We start from the raw sequence: 16,416 nt of genomic DNA on the forward strand, positions 1-16,416 counted from the left end.
TCAGCTGGCATTGCACAAGGATCTTTATTTTGTGGCTGGCTTCACCCCCCCCCCAGCAGCCATTTGGTGGCTGCCCACCTTGTTGTGTCAAAATTCCAAAAGTGCCCTGGACAATCTTTTAAGGCCCTGCTATAAATTAGCACGTACTGTAATAGCTTCTTGAATGTTTTGGTTCCTACTGAACTGCTTGCTTCTGTGAAGCTTTCCAAGGGGGGAAATGTAATCTTGAAAATTGCAGGAACTGAGCTACCTGCGGAGAACTCTGCCTGGCAAAGGGATTGTTAGTTCTGCACGGATGGGTTTCAAAAGTGAACCTTTAGGTAGGTTCTGCTAAGGATCTTTTAATGTATGGGTTGAGAGGCTAATCCCAATTTCTTGGTGCCTTGATTAGCTATCGATGACCTCATGACGCCGGAAGAGAAGACCAAGCTTTTCACTGCTATCGGTTATAGCGAGAGTTCTCACAACCTTGCCTTGCCCAAGCAGGTATCCTCACCTTTTCATACAAACAGGACTATCCGATCAACGGGTTTCTGTTAAGAGGGGGAGGCGTTTCCTAACTTGGTCCTTTGGGGCTTTCCCCCCCTCCCTTGAAGGAAAGTTCTGCTTGAATTAGAGCCCGCCACTCCTAACCCCCTGACCACACTGGTGGCTCCCTTGTGGGATATGTGTGTTCTGCGCCCATAACACAGTTCTGGCCAGGGTGTTTGGGCTGGCAGGGGCTCATGGGAATTGTAGTCCATGGACATCTGGAGGGCCGCAGTTTGACTCTCCCCGGTTTAGATCTTTTCCTCGCTTAGTGGCACCTTTAATGTCAACCGGCCCTTGCTGGAAACTCTGCCCAGCAGAATGTGTGGGCGACTTCTTCTTCTTTTTAAAATTTCTCTTTCTAGTACGTTGCCCACGTGATGTCCCTGAAGCTGCTAAGCACTTCCTTCACAATTAAAGAAGGCAGAAACACTCCAGACACTCTCAAAATCCAGATTATTGATTTAAGCACGAAAATATCACAGAGGCCCGGAGCGCAAGCCTTTAAGTAAGTGCTTAATACGCTATTGATTCCTGGGTTTTGGATACGTGGGGAAATGTGTTCCTTTTTTTAAAAAACAACAACATAATGAATAGGTGAATAATTGGACAGCACCTTTACAAGAGGCCAGGCAACTTCAGAATGTCCACGGCCTCTTAAAATTTGCGGGAAAAGAGGCGCAGGAGCATATATTCGTCCATCACGGTCAATATTGTCTACTCTACTCAGACTGGAAGGCTCTCCAGGGCCTTTTACTCCCAGTACTACCTCTTCCTCTAACTCAGGGGTAGTCAAGCTGCTGTCCTCCAGATGTTCATGGACTACAATTCCCATGAGCCCCTGCCAGCGAACATCTGGAGGGCCGCAGTTTGACTACCCCTGCTCTAACTGGTGGTGCCTGGGATTGAACCAGGGCTCTTCTGCATGCCAGGCGAGGGTTCTGCCACGAAACCGTGGCCCTTTCCCTCCATGCTTGTTGTCATACCTTGCGCTGCAAATAACGTGGATTCGTGGCTTGAAAGTCTGCTTCCGACGTGGCAGGGTGGAAGCCAAGCTTGAGCACTGGTACGTGACGGGCCTCCGGCAGCAGAAGGTGGTGCCTTCTCTCGTGGCTTCGATCGGGGACGCCAGGTCCTCCCTGCTCAGGATAGAGTTCGAAACGAACCCGGAAGACAGCGCGGCTGATCAGAGCATCGTGGTGGAGTCGCAGCCTGTGGAAATTATCTACGATGCAGTGAGTAGTGTTCCGGCCTGTCGCCGCAGGGGCTCAAGGAGGGGCTGGGCCCTGTCAGTCATTTTGGCAAGAAATCTGGCACCAGCCTTTCAAGTGAGGAACCTGGGGGGGGGGGGAAGGTGTCGATCCTGTCATAAATCTTCCAAATGTGAAATCTCTATGCAGTTGACTTGACCGGAATGAGTGTTGAGCAAGGCTGAGGAGTCCCTGCTTTAAAAAAGAGCCTGCAGTGGGGGTGGGGGTGGGGGGTGGCCCTTCTGGCTACGGGGCTGGTGGTCTTCAGCAGCAAATAAGGAATTCCCATTCCTTCCTTTCCTCGCTTGCCCTCATTGGCACCCCACAAGGGACCTTTCCATGCCAGCAAGTCCTTCTTCTTTTTTTTCCAGAAAACAATCAACGCGATGGTTGAATTCTTCCAGACCGGCAAAGGCCTGGATCTGGAGCGCATCACCACAGCCACGCTCTCCAAGCTGGAGGAGATCAAAGAAAGGACTGCGACAGGTACGCCGGGAGCTCGGGGATCCGCCTGCTCTTAAGCAGCATTTGCTTTTGAGTGACAGCTGACTTCTAGCGACCCCCTAGGGCACCCTTTAGACGCCCACCCGTTCAGGAAAGTCTCCGAAACCCCATCGCTTCACAGAACCCTGGTTGAGGAACCCTGCTGTAGGGTTTTCATCGTCCAATCTTGAATTTTTCCCTAGAGCTGAGTTTGAATGTCTGTCCTGGGGGGCGACAGGGAGAAGCTGCAGCCTCTTTTCCTGATCTTCTTGCTGTGTGTGTGTTTAGGGGCAGGATCCCCCCGCTAATCCCTTGTGCCTTGTCCTTCTGTTCTAGGGCTTACGCATATTATTGAAACCCGAAAAGTTCTTGACCTGAAGGTTAACCTGAAACCTTCTTATCTTGTGGTTCCGCGGACGGGTTTCCACCACGAAAAGTCAGATTTTCTCATTCTGGACTTTGGTACTTTTCAGGTATTTCTTTTCCTCCTTCTGCCCTCTTTTGCTCAGGAGAGCGTAAATATTAACTTGCTAATAGGACATTTTGGAGTACAAAAGAAGGCATTCTTAATTTAAAGAAGTCACTCAGGTTTCCTTTGAACTGTATTCGGTGATTGACTATGGTTCCAGCCGATGGTTCTGATCTTGTTGTGTTTGTAATATGTTGATTGGGGGCGGTTCGGGCGCCTCTGTTTAATTGGCTTGTCTTGATTGAGAACCGCTGCTGATTTTCCTTGTGATGCTGAAAGATGGATCTGTGGAAACAGAAGTGACCAGGAAAAGTTCTAAGCAGCCATGAAAACAATTTATCCTCTAGCTGAACAGCATCAATCAAGGCAGCCGACTTACATCAGGCACGTCACTGGAGGAGATTATGGACAAAGCGTACGACAAGTTTGATGTCGAAATCAAGAATGTGCAGCTTCTCTTCGGCAGATCAGGTATGTTTTGACCCCACCGTCTCGGACAACACAGACCTGACCGCCTTCACAACCAGCAGGTTAAAGAGAACGGCTAAAGGCTCCATGCAGGGCTGCATTAACAGGGCTGCTTAAGATACTCTCCCCAGAGTCTGCTGGGCCCTTGGTGCTTAGGAACCCTTTCAGTGGCTTTCTTGCCGCTGGTCACTGCACGCGTTCTGCCCCTTGATTCCCCCACGGTGCCTCTGGATTTATTTATGCAGCATTCCCCCAGTTTATAAACACAGGGGCTGGCCTTCTGCTGTCCCACAATTACAGTGGCCCCCGTCCATTTCTTAATTGTGCTCCAGGAGAGGACTGGAAGAAGGCTCGGTTTGAGCACTCGTCGACTCTGCACGTTTTGCGGCCCATGGACATGCACATACATCTCGCCAAGTCCATGGTGGAGAAGGACATCCGGATGGCAAAGTAACGTAGCCCTGCTCAAGGGGCAATATTCCTTTACTCCGTAGCCCTCCTTTCTGAATCTCAGGGTGTATTGGTGTCGCGGAGAAGAGCGGCGGCTTTTAATCTGGAGGGCTGGGTTTGATTCCCTGCTCCTCCTCTCCATGCAGACCTTGGACTAGTCACAGTCCCATTAGAGCTGTTCTCACAGAACAGTTCTATCAGGGTTCCCTCAGCCCCGCCTGCCTCACAATGCACCTTCCCCAGAACAGTAGAAGCACGAATGCCTTCTTGAGTCCCTCAGGCTGGCTGTTCCACAGAGTGGGAGGTACCCGTGTCCTTCTCTGATATGAAGCCAATTGTCACTCCCCTCGTGCATCGTCCGAACCCATGCCTCTGTGTCGAGTGCGCACCTCGGGGCAAGAATGCGAGGCTCCCGTACAGAGAGCAAATGTCAGAAAGCGTCAGACTTTCAGCAGCTCCTATCCTGCCGCGCACTTCCCTTTGGTGCCAGCCGAGCATCCCGGGGCAGCCTGCCCTGTCTCGTGCTCGCCCAAGACCTTTCTCCCTCCCTCTCCTCCATCTGTCCTTAGGTTCAAAGTATCAGGAGAGCTTCCCTTGGTTCACCTGCGGATTTCCGACCAGAAGATCAGGGGCATGTTTGAGCTCATCGACAGCATCCCCCTTCCGCAGAAGCTGGCTGTTTCCGCCTCGAGCACAAAAGTAAGCATGTCATTGCGAGCAAGGAATTGGGCAAGGGAGAGAGGTTGGGAAGGCAGCTCGAGTGGAGACCATCAGCGACGCCAAAGTCCACAGTGTTTTCATTCGGAATCGGCGACAGACACTCGTGGTGCTGCTGTAGCTGTGGCAGCGGAAGACGTTGCCGCCATCTGTAGAGAAACGTAGGAAAGGGCAAGCAAATAACCTGACTCCCACCGCTGTTCCCTTTCTGCAGGCACCTGCCATTCCTGTCATCCCTGATAAAATAAATGGATTTCTTGACACGTCGCTGTTGCTGGAAGGGGTAGAGTCAGGTAAGCTGGGAAGCAGAGGGGCGTTGGTCCCCTGGGGTGAGGAGTGCTGTGGGCAGGTATTCGGAGGCAGGATATAAAAGTGCTCACCTGAGGCAATCACGAGTAGTCTTGGTGGCAACGAAGCTGTCCTGGCAACATAGTGCAACCTAAATGACGGTTGACATGGAATTGTCGTTTTCACGGTCCGTCTTCTGTGCAGTCCCACAGGGAGGGGGACTGCGTGTGAGCAGGCCTGTCCCTGGACCGGTCTTTGAAGGCCTCCTGGCCTCCTGCTCTTTTCTGCGACTTGTCTCAACCTGTCTCCCTAAAAAGCCTTTTACTTTTTCTGCAGAAGGAAACCAGCTTGATGAAAAGGAATGTCCAGGCTTAAGATGGGTTATATTTGAATATAATAGATTAAGCTGTGGGGAGATCATGTTTCGTAGCCAGGATTTTTCTTTCTGCCCTTTAGATTCGGAGGACGAGTATTTTGATGCCGCCGAGTCTTCCAGGTCCCCGGAAAAGAGTCCTCTGAAGCGAAGAGCGGTCAAGGCCGAAGCCGGGACGGTCCAGGAGGAGCTCACGGACCTCCAGCTGAAGTTCGAGATCAGGGAGGCGAGTGCCGGCTTGTTCTTCTGCCCCGACAAGTGCTCCAGGGGGGGGGGGGCGGGGCTCCCCAAAAGGTCTTCCCAAAAGGTCATGCAACAGTAATGCAGCAGAGCCTTCCATACGGCTCTGTTCAGTTGACTGATTGATATTTATCTAGGTGGTTTTGGAGCTCACCAAGCAGCTACAGAGAGAGGAGACCATAGTCATGTTCAACATAAAGCAGCTCGGAACAGAAGCCACTGTCAGAACCTACGACTTGAGAGCCGTGTCCTACTTGAGGAAAATCAGCCTGGATTATCACGAGACTCAAGGTAGCTAAAGGAAGGCCGAGGCGGGGAGGGCCTCTCTCGTGAAAGTCGCGTGGCGAATGGCAGTCGTGCTTGTCATTTGCCCTCCCACTGAGGGGAGCGTAGAAATGGCCTTGGTCTTTTCAGTGACTTTGCGCGTGTACAGTCGCAGAAGAAAGGACCAGCACCCACTCCCACTGTCTGTACGAAGGAGGCACTATTCTTTGCCAGCTGCTCTTAGATCTCGTTCCATATCGCTTTGTGTTACAGGTGAAAGGCAGCCTCTCCACCTGATTCGCTCTTCAGATAAACCCGGGTTAGATCTTTTGAAAGTGGAATACATCAAAGTAAGTAGGGGCTTTAAAAAAAAAAAAAAAGAACGATGGGCATTTCTGAAGCATAAAGCGAACACGGCATTGGAGCCTGTGCAGAATTTGGGTGGGGCCCCTCGTGGGGTTGTCGCTTACCCCTTTCTCCCCTGATATTTTCTCTAGGCCAATAAAAACGGTCCGAAATTTCACACGGATTTCGACAACACTGAGCAAACCGTTCAGGTAAACGAAATGTCTAAGATTCCCGTTTCCCCTCCCCTCATAAGCTGCGTGTTGTCTGCTGGAACATTTGTAAAGAAGTGTGACTTTATCCTTTTCGCCTCCCTTGATGGAGTGCCGTTCTTTCCTCCTCCCCAGGTAGCCTTCTCCTCATTAAACCTGCTGCTGCACACTCAGGCCCTCCTCTCAACTATCAACTTCCTCATGGCTGTCATTCCTTCAAGAGGCTTGGGAGCGGCCGATGTCGGCCCATCGCCAGCACAGGAAGAGAAACAGTGCACGGAGGCGAGCCCAAAGAAAGGTCTGACAGGTTCCTTCCAGGGGAACGTTTTTCTGTATTAGGACGGCGATCCGTGTGGGGAAGCGGTTGCCCGTTGAAAGGATGACACAAAAATCTCTTCCCAACAGTGACAAAAACCGGCAAAGACAAGGAGGTGTTTGACTTCAAGCTCTTTGCCAAGTTGGATGCTTTCTCTTTGAACGTCTGCGATGAGAAGAGCAATATTGCTGAAATAAAAATTCAAGGTAACAGGAATTTGGGTTGGTTGTTATTTTTGCATGTGTGTTGGGTTAATTATGCCTGGTTTATAGCAGCCTGATGACATGTTAGCCATTTGGGGAGCATTATTAAAATATTCCGCACGATATTTCTTGAAGGCCTTGATCTGCTTTCTTCTGGGATTCACCTGTAATTCCTTTGTGCTGTTTTTCAAGCCCACCGCATAGTAGAGCTCTGTTGGGGAGAGAGGCAGCACAAGCTGAAATATGGACGTGAATTTCTTATTTTTAAATCCTCATGAAAATGCATAAAATGCAACATGTCACTGCACTGCCCCCCATCACCTCCCTTGACTCTCTCTGCCTGACTTTCTCTGCCCGACTTGAGATTGCTTTTCCCTGCGCTTCTCTTTCAGGCCTCGACTCCTCTCTGTTTCTTCAGTCCAGCCAAACGGCCCTGTTTGCGCGGCTGAAAGATATCATTGTGACAGACGTCGATTCAAGGACAATTCACAAAAAGGTACGTCCCATGCTAAGGCTGCATTGACCGTGGAGGTGGTAATTCATGTAACCCGATTCAAAAGATGCCTAATTTTTAACTCTGAGGCACATCCCTAATCTGTTTGCTCTGCTAGCCTTTTAATTTATATTTGTTTTGTTAACACGGCATACGCTTGAATAGCAGAGCGGAATCAGTAAGGCTAATACCGAGCCTGGGAATCAGGAGGTTGTTTCCCTCCGTCCCTTCAGGCCGTCTCCATAGTTGGCGAGGAAGTCTTCAGCTTCAACCTGGCCCTGAACCCGAGTGCCACGGAGGGAGACGCTTACTCAGACATGTCGCAGGTGGATGGGACGCTGTCTCTCAAAGTGGGCTGCATTCAGATCGTGTATCTGCACAAGTTCCTTATGGCGCTGCTGGTAAGTCCGAGCGGGTGCCGAACAGAACCACCACGGCGGATTTTCAAGTCCACCTTTCCTAGGTAACCAGCCAAAATCACAGGGAGTCCTCACCTCAGCTGTCGCTTGTTCAGTCTCGTAATATCACAAGGGTGGTTTGGAGAGCAACTTCTGGAACGTCACTGCATTGTGAAGATATGTTGCTCGGGCTGCCGTTTTGCTGCTTCCTGAGCAGTCTCGTGTTCCCCTACCTTGCAGTGAAGAAGGGCAGAGCCCTGGTCTGGGCGGGCTGAGGAGGCTGTGGAGCGATAATCCGGCCATGCCTTGCTGACGAAGTCGAAAACTCTTGAAACGTGCCATGCTTCCAAGCGAGGCTGCAGAAAGCGTCCTCACTTTCCCTGCCCCCTTCCCCTTTTGGCTGCAGAATTTCCTGAACAACTTCCAGGTGGCCAAAGAGGCCTTGAGCGCGGCCACGGTCCAAGCGGCGGAGAAAGCGGCCACGAGCGTGCGGGACCTGGCCCAGCGGAGCTTCCGCCTGGCTGTGGACATCCACCTGAAGGCCCCCGTCATCTTCATCCCGCAGTCGTCTGTCTCCCGCCACGCCGTCGTCATCGACCTGGGGTTGATCCGAGTGCAGAATGAGTTCAGCTTGGTTTCGGCCGAGGGCTGTTCCCTCCCGCCGGTCATGGATCGGATGAGCGTGCAGCTGACAAAGCTGGAGATGGCCCGGTGAGTTTGAGGCCCTTTGCATTGCCAGGCCGGCCGTCTTTTCAATCGAGGGACCCCGACATCTGTGCCTGCCTCCCACCCCACCCGGGTTGCTAGGCGGGATGCGATCAACCTGTGCCACGTGGAATGATTTCTGCAATGCTTCCAGGCCAAACAAGCTCTGCCCTTGGTCTTTCTGGGGTCGGGTTGGGGCGGGCAGCCTGCTCAGATAAACACAACAGTGCCTGGCGTGATTTTCTACCTGTAGCAATGTGTGCGGACCTGAGACTCTCGCTGGGTTGGGAGTTCTCTGTGGAGCATGAGGAGTGAATGTACCTTGAATGATGCGCAGGGCACCAGGGCATTAGCGAGAATCACTCCCGGACAGACCTGATAGACACAGTTTCTGCTTAATGTACTTGCTTGTGTGAACTGCATGGTGCTAGGAAGGATAGTTATTATACATATAAAATAAAAGTTTAAAATGTCCTTTGTGGGTCTGGATTGTGGAATTATGCTTGGCTGTACTTTTAGCAGGGGTAGTCAACCTGTGGTCCTCCAGATGTCCGTGGACTACAATTCCCATGAGACCCTGCCAGCTAAAGCTGGCAGGGGCTCATGGGAATTGTAGTCCACGGACATCTGGAGGACCACAGGTTGACTACCCCTGCTTTTAGGGTCTCTCTTTATTTATTTATTTTTTTGTCCAGCACCTGCTTGCGGCCTGGGTTTTCCGAGCCTGCCATCCAAATCCTGCATCCGATTAACCTGAACCTCTCCGTGCACCGCAACCTGGCCGGGGCGTGGTATCACAAAATCCCCGCGGTGGAGATCCAGGGACACCTAGAGAAGATGGAGGTGAGTGAGGCTTCGCCCTTCCTGACCCAGCATCAGGCGGGCGGGTGCCTGGCGTGGAACGGTTCGACTGCCTCCCTGGGGGCTGAATGCTGTGAGGAAAGCTTGAGGGGAATGCTGGTTGGGGGGCCAGGTGAACTTACGTGTTCCTTTTCGTTTTAGATTATCCTAAGTCAAGAGGATCTGAGTGTTCTGCTTAAAGTGCTGACAGAAAACCTCGCTGAAGGAAACAAAAATGTAACCGAGATGAAACCGAGGACGCAAAGTGAAGGTAAGAAAAGCTGCCGTTCTTCAAGCTCTGCAATGTCTGTATTCAGTTCCTCTTGTGGGCAGTTCTTAGGGCTGCCCCTTGCCCTTGGGGGGCGAAGGCTGGTTTTAATGCGAGGACCGTGGTCCTTTGGTGGTTGGTTTTACTTTCTATCCCACCTTTCACCCTAATGGGGGCCCAAGGCCACTGGCGTCCTTCTCCTCTCCTCCACTTCATCTGCACAACTACCCTGCGAGGTAGGCTAGGCCAAGAGTGTAAGGTGACAGGCCCCTGGACCAAGAACCTCTGGGCAAGGGCAGGGAGGCGAGGGTAATAAAAGGGGGGACCCCCCTGTGCCCATCATGAAAACGGGGTTGCACTCCTGCCCTGCCAAAGTGGGCGAGAGCCTTGTTTAATTCACGCACACTACCACACTCGGCCAAAATGAGCCTCGAAAGGCAGGGGGCGTGCATCCGAACCAAGCGTAGTAACGCCTCCTTTTTGCAAGCAGAGTTGATCCATCTGTTGTGTTTGGCAGGCAGCTTAAGAGAAGCCCCAGCGCCCCTGGGAGTTCACAGAGAGATCCCATCAGGGGGCAGTAAAGGGCCGGGCCCATCGAAAGAAGCCTGGCAGGAAGACATCACCAGCATGCTGCTGAACTTTGAAATCAGAGAGGTAGGACTGTAAATCAAAGAGGTAGGACTGAACTTTGAAATCAGAGAGGTAGGACTGTAAACAGGTCCTGCTGGGAGGCTAAGTCACATGGATCCTGCCTTGACCAAGCTCAACAGCGAGTCACAGGGATTTGTGGAAGGATGTGATCGCTCGTAACTGTCCTGTGGATAAATTCAGGTGGGCAGCCGTGTTGGTCTGACGCGGCGGAATAAAGTGGGAATCCAGCAACACCTTTAAGACCAACTGACTTTGATTCAAGGCAAAATCTCATCTCATGCCTTGAATAAAATGGTGCTAGTTGGTCTGCTGCAGTACGTCTCGGCAGGCACTTTAATGCAACTTGTAAACTATCTTAAGTGTGTGTATACACCTCCGTAGGTTGCAGTACAACTGACGAAGCAGGTGGAAAAGAAGAGCATCCCTGTGCATACCTTAACAGTGTTGCAGCTGGGAACTGAAGGCAGAATTAGAACGCATGACATGTCTGCTACAGCGTACCTGAAGAAAATCACCATGAAGTGCCTTGAATTTAAAGGTGAGTCACGCTTGATTCAACGCGCAGTAATACGGTGTCCCCGAGAGGATCCAAATGACGCTTTCGTGTGACAGCATCTGCCTCCACATTCGGGTTACGTAAACGTTCAGTGTGTTCAGAGGCTGGTACTCATAAAGTTCCTCGTTCTCCTATTAGTGCAAGTTTAGAAATTACTCTTCAAATTCCGCCTCTTGCCTCCTGCTGTGCTGTTACCTGTTTTTTTTTTCAGTTGTTGTAACTCTGTGGGTTCAGGGCGAAATGTATAGATATTTGAAAATGCAAGTAGGGCTTTTCCCCTCCTTGTATTTGGGGAGATGTCCTTCGTTGTGGAGGCATCCCTCTAAACTTACCGCCTAGGTATTTGGGGATACCCCAATGAGCTGAGTGCTGCGCTGACCAGGAGCCCTGTATTTACACTGTCTTTTCTCCACAGACTCCAAAGGAGACCCACTGAATATTATTAATTCTTCCGCTGAAGCTGATGAGCATCTTCTCAAGATGGAATACGTAAAGGTTCGGTATTCGCCTTCTCTAAAAATCATTTTTTGTGGGGAGGGGTATCTTGTGGGGAATATCGGTCTTTAGCCTTTGCTGTCAAGTGACCAGGCTGTGATCTGTCTCTCCCTGGAAAAAATTGCAGTCTGTTTCCTGAGTGTCCATAAAAAAGCCCCAAACAAAACCCCGAAAACCTCTCTCCTTGGTCGCTCCATCCTCGGAATCTCCAACCGCTAATCCGGCCCTTTTGAGGAAAGGACAGTTTGAGCCTCTCCCTCTCCCTCTCCCCCTCACGGTTGAAGTCGGGACAGAGAATGTTCTGCCTTGATTTAGCGCCATGAGCTGAAGGAATCTGAACAAAGCTTTCTTTGCACAGGCTGATGAAGACGGGCCACACTTTGAGACCGTTTACGGAAGCACCAAGCAAGCACTGGACGTAAGTAAGGGCGCATTGTAGGAGCTGCACTGGCCCCAAATCAGGAGCCCAAGGTCAGGTGGAATCTGTGCAAGAGCTTCTGTCAGGACCAGCCGTAATCAGTTTATGTAAATCACTGATTTATAATACAAAACAGTGGGAATTTCAACTTCATCTGGCTGCGTATTGCAAAATAAAGGATTTATATCCAGCTGCCAGATATCATGGATAATAGCAAAAACTGTGGTTAACTGAAGCAAACTCTTTCAGGTGATGTATTTTTTTGGGAAGTCCTTATTGTATGTTGGCTAGAGAGTAAGAATGTCTCCAAATGCAACTTTCCTTAAAGACGATCTTCTGGCCCGTTAAAAGAGAAGTGTACCATGGCATGGGCTGATACAAGCTGGAGTCAGCTTCATGCGTCTGACACGAGCTTTTGACACAGTCACAAGGTGCTAAAGTGTAAGGTGCCACAGAGGACTCTTTGGAAGGGACACGACGGTTCACAAACTAAATACCCGTTTCTTCTATGAACGAAAGGTTTGAAAACTCCTTCCCCTTGGGATGCAACTCTGACACTTGTCCTTTCTTCTCTCAGGTTTCCTTTTCTTCTTTAGACCTCCTCCTGCACACGGAGGCCTTGCTCTCCATCATGAATTTCGTCACGTACAGTGTGGCCTCGAGCAGTCCTACAGCTGCTGAGAAGGAAGCAGAAGCGAAGCCCCCATCTGAGGAGCCCAAAACAGCTGCTGAAAAACCAGGTATTGCCGTGTAGGAAGCCCTGTGTCTCCTGGCAAAGCAGAGGGGGAGAGTCTGACGTTTCCGAGGGCAGCCGTGTCGCTCTGCAGCAAAGGCCCAGATTTGAGTCCAGAAGCACCTGAGGGACCCACCAGAATTTCAGGGTGTGAGAGTTATGGCTCCCTTTGTCAGGGACCTTCATTGGAAGTCCACGTATGAGTATAGCCAAACTGGGGAGAGCTAGGAACAGATGTTTTCCCCTCCTACAACGGACCAGGAAAGAAACACCACACAAAACTCACAGCTTGGGAGAAGAGAACAACACTCCCCTCTGAAATTGCAAAAATGAGTTTATAATAACGGTGAAGTGTACGGTTGCTGACTGGCTTTGCCTCCCTGCCCGCCTGACAGCTCCGCCCACCGCAGCCCACGACAACGTGTGCGACTTGAAGCTCACTGCCAAGCTGAACGCCTTCAACGTCTTGGTCTGTGATCAGAAGAGCGAGACGGCCGATATACGCATACAAGGTAAACGGAAGCCTCCTGTCGCTCGGAACGGCATCCAGAGTGAGCTGAACGCCACACGCCCAGAGTAGCTCCTGGGGGCCCCCAGTGGGCCTCCCCCAGCCCCCGAGAGAGGGCCCGACCGATCACTTCCACCGTCGACCCAGGCCTCCGTTGCAGTGGGGCTGGCAGATCATGGGCAGAATTCACCTCTGGAGAGATAACCGCTGCCCTTCCCTTTTGTGTGGATCAGGCCTGGAGGCCTCCGTTTCTGCCAAGACGAAGGAGACCAGCATTTTCGCCAGGCTTCGCGACTTCATAGTGACCAACGTCGACCCAAAGACAGTTCATGAAAAGGTGAGTACGAGAAACTCCTCCGGGGGCAGTTTCAGGACGGACTCGGTAGCAGGGCTAGGCCGGGAGGGAGCCGCTCAACTCCGCTCCTTTCCTTTTCGCCAGCCTTGTTGCACCAGGCAGAAAAGATTGGGCTGCATGGGGAGTGACTGGGGGTCCAGGAAGGCTGGGAGAAGTGGTGCGGGGGAGGCGGGGAGGGGCTGGGCAGGAGGGTCGTGATGATGAGAACCTGCCTCATCCCAGGAGATGCTCACGGGTGTGACCTTTGCAGGCCGTCTCCATCGTGAGCGATGAGGTCTTCCGGTTTGCCATGTCCCTTTACCCCGATGCCACGGAGGGGGACGCTTACACGGACATGTCCAAAGTCGACGGCAGAATGTCCCTGAAGGTCGGCTGCATCAAGATCGTCTACCTGCACAAATTCTTCATGTCGCTGCTGGTAAGCGATAGGCGTCTTTTTCTGGCGCTTTTTCTCCCCCTTAAAAACGTGGCGGGGAAAGTTCTCCCGTCGAGGGTTTGCCTTTCGCTGCCCTGTCTCCGATTGCGTTTGAAAATCCCTGTGGGGCAGGGTGGTGGTCTCGGCGTTTCAAAGCCCCCTTGCTCCTTGGGCAGGGGGCATTTCACGCTCTTCTCTGCCGCTTCAGACGGACTAACGCAGCCGCCCGCCTGGGCCTCGTTCTCGCGAAATGCACGGGACTGAGCCGTGCCGGGGTTGTGCCTTCCCACAGAACTTCCTGAACCACTTCCAAGCCGCGAAGGAAGCCCTGAGCGCGGCCACGGCCCAGGCGGCGGAAAAGGCGGCGTCCAGCATGAAGGATTTTGCGCAGAAGAGCTTCCGCCTCTCCATGGACATCCACCTGAAAGCCCCCGTGATCGTCGTCCCTCAGTCGTCCGTCTCCCGCAACGTCCTGGTGGCGGATCTCGGCTTGATCACCGTCAAGAACGAATTTAAGCTGGTCTCCGGAGGAGAATCTGCCCTCCCCCCTGTGGTTGACAAAATGGATGTGCAGCTTACTCACTTGAAGCTCTCGAGGTATCAGCATCAGGGGAACCGTGAGATTGGGGGGGGGGGGGGAAGAGGGGCAGGTTACCCCCAGTGCCCACCCTTGAGTTTCCTGCAGGCGCAGAAAAAGAAGAGCTGTTTTTTTTTTTACACCCCACCTTTCTAAGCGGCTGACAATCCCCTTCCCTTCTTCTCCCCACAGCAGACACCCTGGGAGGGAGGTGGGGCTGAGAGAGCTCTGAGAGAACTGTGACCGGCCCAAGGTCCCCCAGCGGGCTGCATGTGGAGGAGGAGTGGGGAATCGAACCCAGTTCCCCAAATTATAGGCTGCTGCTGCACTCGACCATTGTACCACGCAGGCTCTGTGGGCAAGTGGTCCAGGACAGAAGCCTAATAAATCCAAAGTCCATAAGCTAAATTGAAACCATCTGCCGCTCGAGAGGGGAACTTCACATCCCGTAACGCCGTCGACTTGTCCTCTGCAGGACTGTAATCGCCGGTGGTCCTCAGCCAGATGTCGAAATTTTGCAGCCTGTAAATCTGCTGTTATCGGTCCAGAGGAATCTCGCAGCCGCTTGTCATCCAGAAATCCCAGGCATCGCAGTCAAGGGAGATTTAAAGAGCATGCAGGTAACACCCTTTGCCACCAGTGGGGGGAGGCTTCCTTCGTCTCCTCGGGTCGAGGAGCACAGCGGACAACGGAGAGGAGCTCTGCGCGAGAGGTGGCTTCTCCCGCTGTTCCTAAAAGGGGCTTCCAGGGAAAGCGTCACGGATTTCGATGCTTTGCAGATCGCTCTCAGTCAAGACGACTTAACGCTGCTCATGAGAATCCTGCTGGAAAACCTCGCTGACGTCGAGGCACATTCAAGAGCGGCCCGGCCGACCACGCCGGCGGCCCCGATGTCGAAAAAGGGCAGCGCAGAGGCCGCAAGTGACGCTTGTGAAGGTGGGCCCTTCTTTCACGCCAGGTTCCTGTGATTTCAAGCGTCCCTTTCCCTTCTCGATATTTCAGCGTCTTCTCTCGCTGCAGGGCAGAGGCGTCTCGGTGATCTCCCGCCGACAGAAACTGCGGCCTTCCTGTTTGATTTCGGCTTTGACTTTGAGTCACTTTCCGTCGTTCTCTACAATATCGACGGCAACCAGGTTTGTGAAACCTCGAGAAGAATCAGCTTGGAAATCCCCCCCTCCCTCGTCTGCTCACACCTTCAGCTGTCTTCTGTGGGGTTTTCTGGGCTCTTTGAGGCCTGCACGGCACCATGCCGCCATCTCTTTTCTTTGGCCCCGCCCCAGCTCCTTCTAGCAAACTCTCCAGCTCTTTCAGCATCTTCTGTTTTCTGAAGCCTGTTCTGTTCTCCTCGGGGAACTTTGGGGTGTTTGTCGCTCCTTTGTCAGTTTACAAAGCCTTTGCATCTTTGGCGGCTTCTCCCGCCATGCAGAAACCCACCCGCTTCGCTCGCGGTGACCCGCTCTAAGAGGGGCCACCCAGGGCTGCCCTTGCTCTCCTGTGTGCTTGGCTAGGTGGCCTGCTGATGCGTAACCTTTTCCCCCGTCGGCCCCTTTTGTGTGTTTTGTAGAAATCCCAGCTTTCGCTCCACAATAGTAGTTTGCGTCTCGGAGAACTCAGGCTGGACCGTATGAACTCCACAGGAAAAATGTTTTCAGACGGCTCTATGGACGTGAACACGACGCTGAGAAAATGTACACTGGACGATCTCAGAGAAGGGATCCAGAGAGCTACGTCCAGGTTAGCCCTTTTGCCTGCAAAATTAAAAAGAATCACAGAATCATAGAATCATAGAGTTGGGAGGGGCCACACAGGCCATCTAGTCCAACCCCCTGCTCAACGCAGGATCAGCCCTAACTTTCTGTTTAAAAGACTGCTGGGCATCCAGTTGGTCTGCAGCTCTGGTGGGGGAGACCCCTTGGGGCTGTGGGACCCACGAGGACAAAACATGGCATGTTTCTAACAGATGTTGAACGGCAATAACTTTGTGTTCCATTGCGGCTTTTATCTGTCCGAATGGCCTACCGGCATTCCGGGAAGCTCACCTGATCCTCGCCCCGTTTTGTGTCTTTCATCCCCCTTAGGATGATCGACAAGAGAAGTGACCCGAGCAACAACGTCATGGTCAGAATCAACTACAAGCAAGATAAAAGCGGGGGCAACGTGGCAGCCTCCCTGGACAAGCTTTACCTGTGCGCCAGCGTGGAGTTCCTCCTGACGGTGGCAGAGTTCTTCCTCCAGTCGGTGCCAGCCGCCCCCTCGGAAGGGCCCGGCAAGAACCAGCTGAAGCCAGCGAAGCCTCGGCCAGAGAAAGGTCAGCAGAGAGGTGCCTGGCGCAGCAACGCCTCCCTGACCAGCCAGGGGTAATCCCAAGGCTTAAAATAATGGGAACCGTAAGACTGGC

General features: G+C 52.4%; 1 protein-coding gene across 5 annotated transcripts in view; it reads left to right on the forward strand.

Annotated features, from left to right (window-relative positions):
* VPS13C (vacuolar protein sorting 13 homolog C) overlaps positions 1-16,416 on the forward strand; it is a 69,686-nt gene that overhangs the window by 17,950 nt on the left and 35,320 nt on the right. For all 5 annotated transcript variants that reach the window (XM_077318281.1, XM_077318282.1, XM_077318283.1 and 2 more), the window contains 34 exons: positions 392-486; positions 894-1,036; positions 1,571-1,763; positions 2,150-2,264; positions 2,598-2,734; positions 3,078-3,201; positions 3,531-3,648; positions 4,218-4,347; positions 4,580-4,658; positions 5,110-5,252; positions 5,404-5,557; positions 5,804-5,880; positions 6,028-6,087; positions 6,223-6,385; positions 6,493-6,609; positions 6,999-7,102; positions 7,333-7,500; positions 7,904-8,208; positions 8,898-9,045; positions 9,205-9,313; positions 9,828-9,964; positions 10,343-10,499; positions 10,933-11,012; positions 11,371-11,430; positions 12,008-12,170; positions 12,559-12,675; positions 12,905-13,008; positions 13,277-13,444; positions 13,734-14,038; positions 14,494-14,638; positions 14,798-14,954; positions 15,039-15,151; positions 15,583-15,752; positions 16,097-16,326. In XM_077318281.1, coding sequence (XP_077174396.1) covers positions 392-486; positions 894-1,036; positions 1,571-1,763; positions 2,150-2,264; positions 2,598-2,734; positions 3,078-3,201; positions 3,531-3,648; positions 4,218-4,347; positions 4,580-4,658; positions 5,110-5,252; positions 5,404-5,557; positions 5,804-5,880; positions 6,028-6,087; positions 6,223-6,385; positions 6,493-6,609; positions 6,999-7,102; positions 7,333-7,500; positions 7,904-8,208; positions 8,898-9,045; positions 9,205-9,313; positions 9,828-9,964; positions 10,343-10,499; positions 10,933-11,012; positions 11,371-11,430; positions 12,008-12,170; positions 12,559-12,675; positions 12,905-13,008; positions 13,277-13,444; positions 13,734-14,038; positions 14,494-14,638; positions 14,798-14,954; positions 15,039-15,151; positions 15,583-15,752; positions 16,097-16,326 — 4,788 coding nt within the window. The remainder of the gene's footprint in view (positions 1-391; positions 487-893; positions 1,037-1,570; positions 1,764-2,149; positions 2,265-2,597; positions 2,735-3,077; positions 3,202-3,530; positions 3,649-4,217; positions 4,348-4,579; positions 4,659-5,109; positions 5,253-5,403; positions 5,558-5,803; positions 5,881-6,027; positions 6,088-6,222; positions 6,386-6,492; positions 6,610-6,998; positions 7,103-7,332; positions 7,501-7,903; positions 8,209-8,897; positions 9,046-9,204; positions 9,314-9,827; positions 9,965-10,342; positions 10,500-10,932; positions 11,013-11,370; positions 11,431-12,007; positions 12,171-12,558; positions 12,676-12,904; positions 13,009-13,276; positions 13,445-13,733; positions 14,039-14,493; positions 14,639-14,797; positions 14,955-15,038; positions 15,152-15,582; positions 15,753-16,096; positions 16,327-16,416) is intronic.

Source organism: Paroedura picta, chromosome 18, assembly GCF_049243985.1.
Source record: "Paroedura picta isolate Pp20150507F chromosome 18, Ppicta_v3.0, whole genome shotgun sequence".
Classification (NCBI taxonomy): domain Eukaryota; kingdom Metazoa; phylum Chordata; class Lepidosauria; order Squamata; family Gekkonidae; genus Paroedura; species Paroedura picta.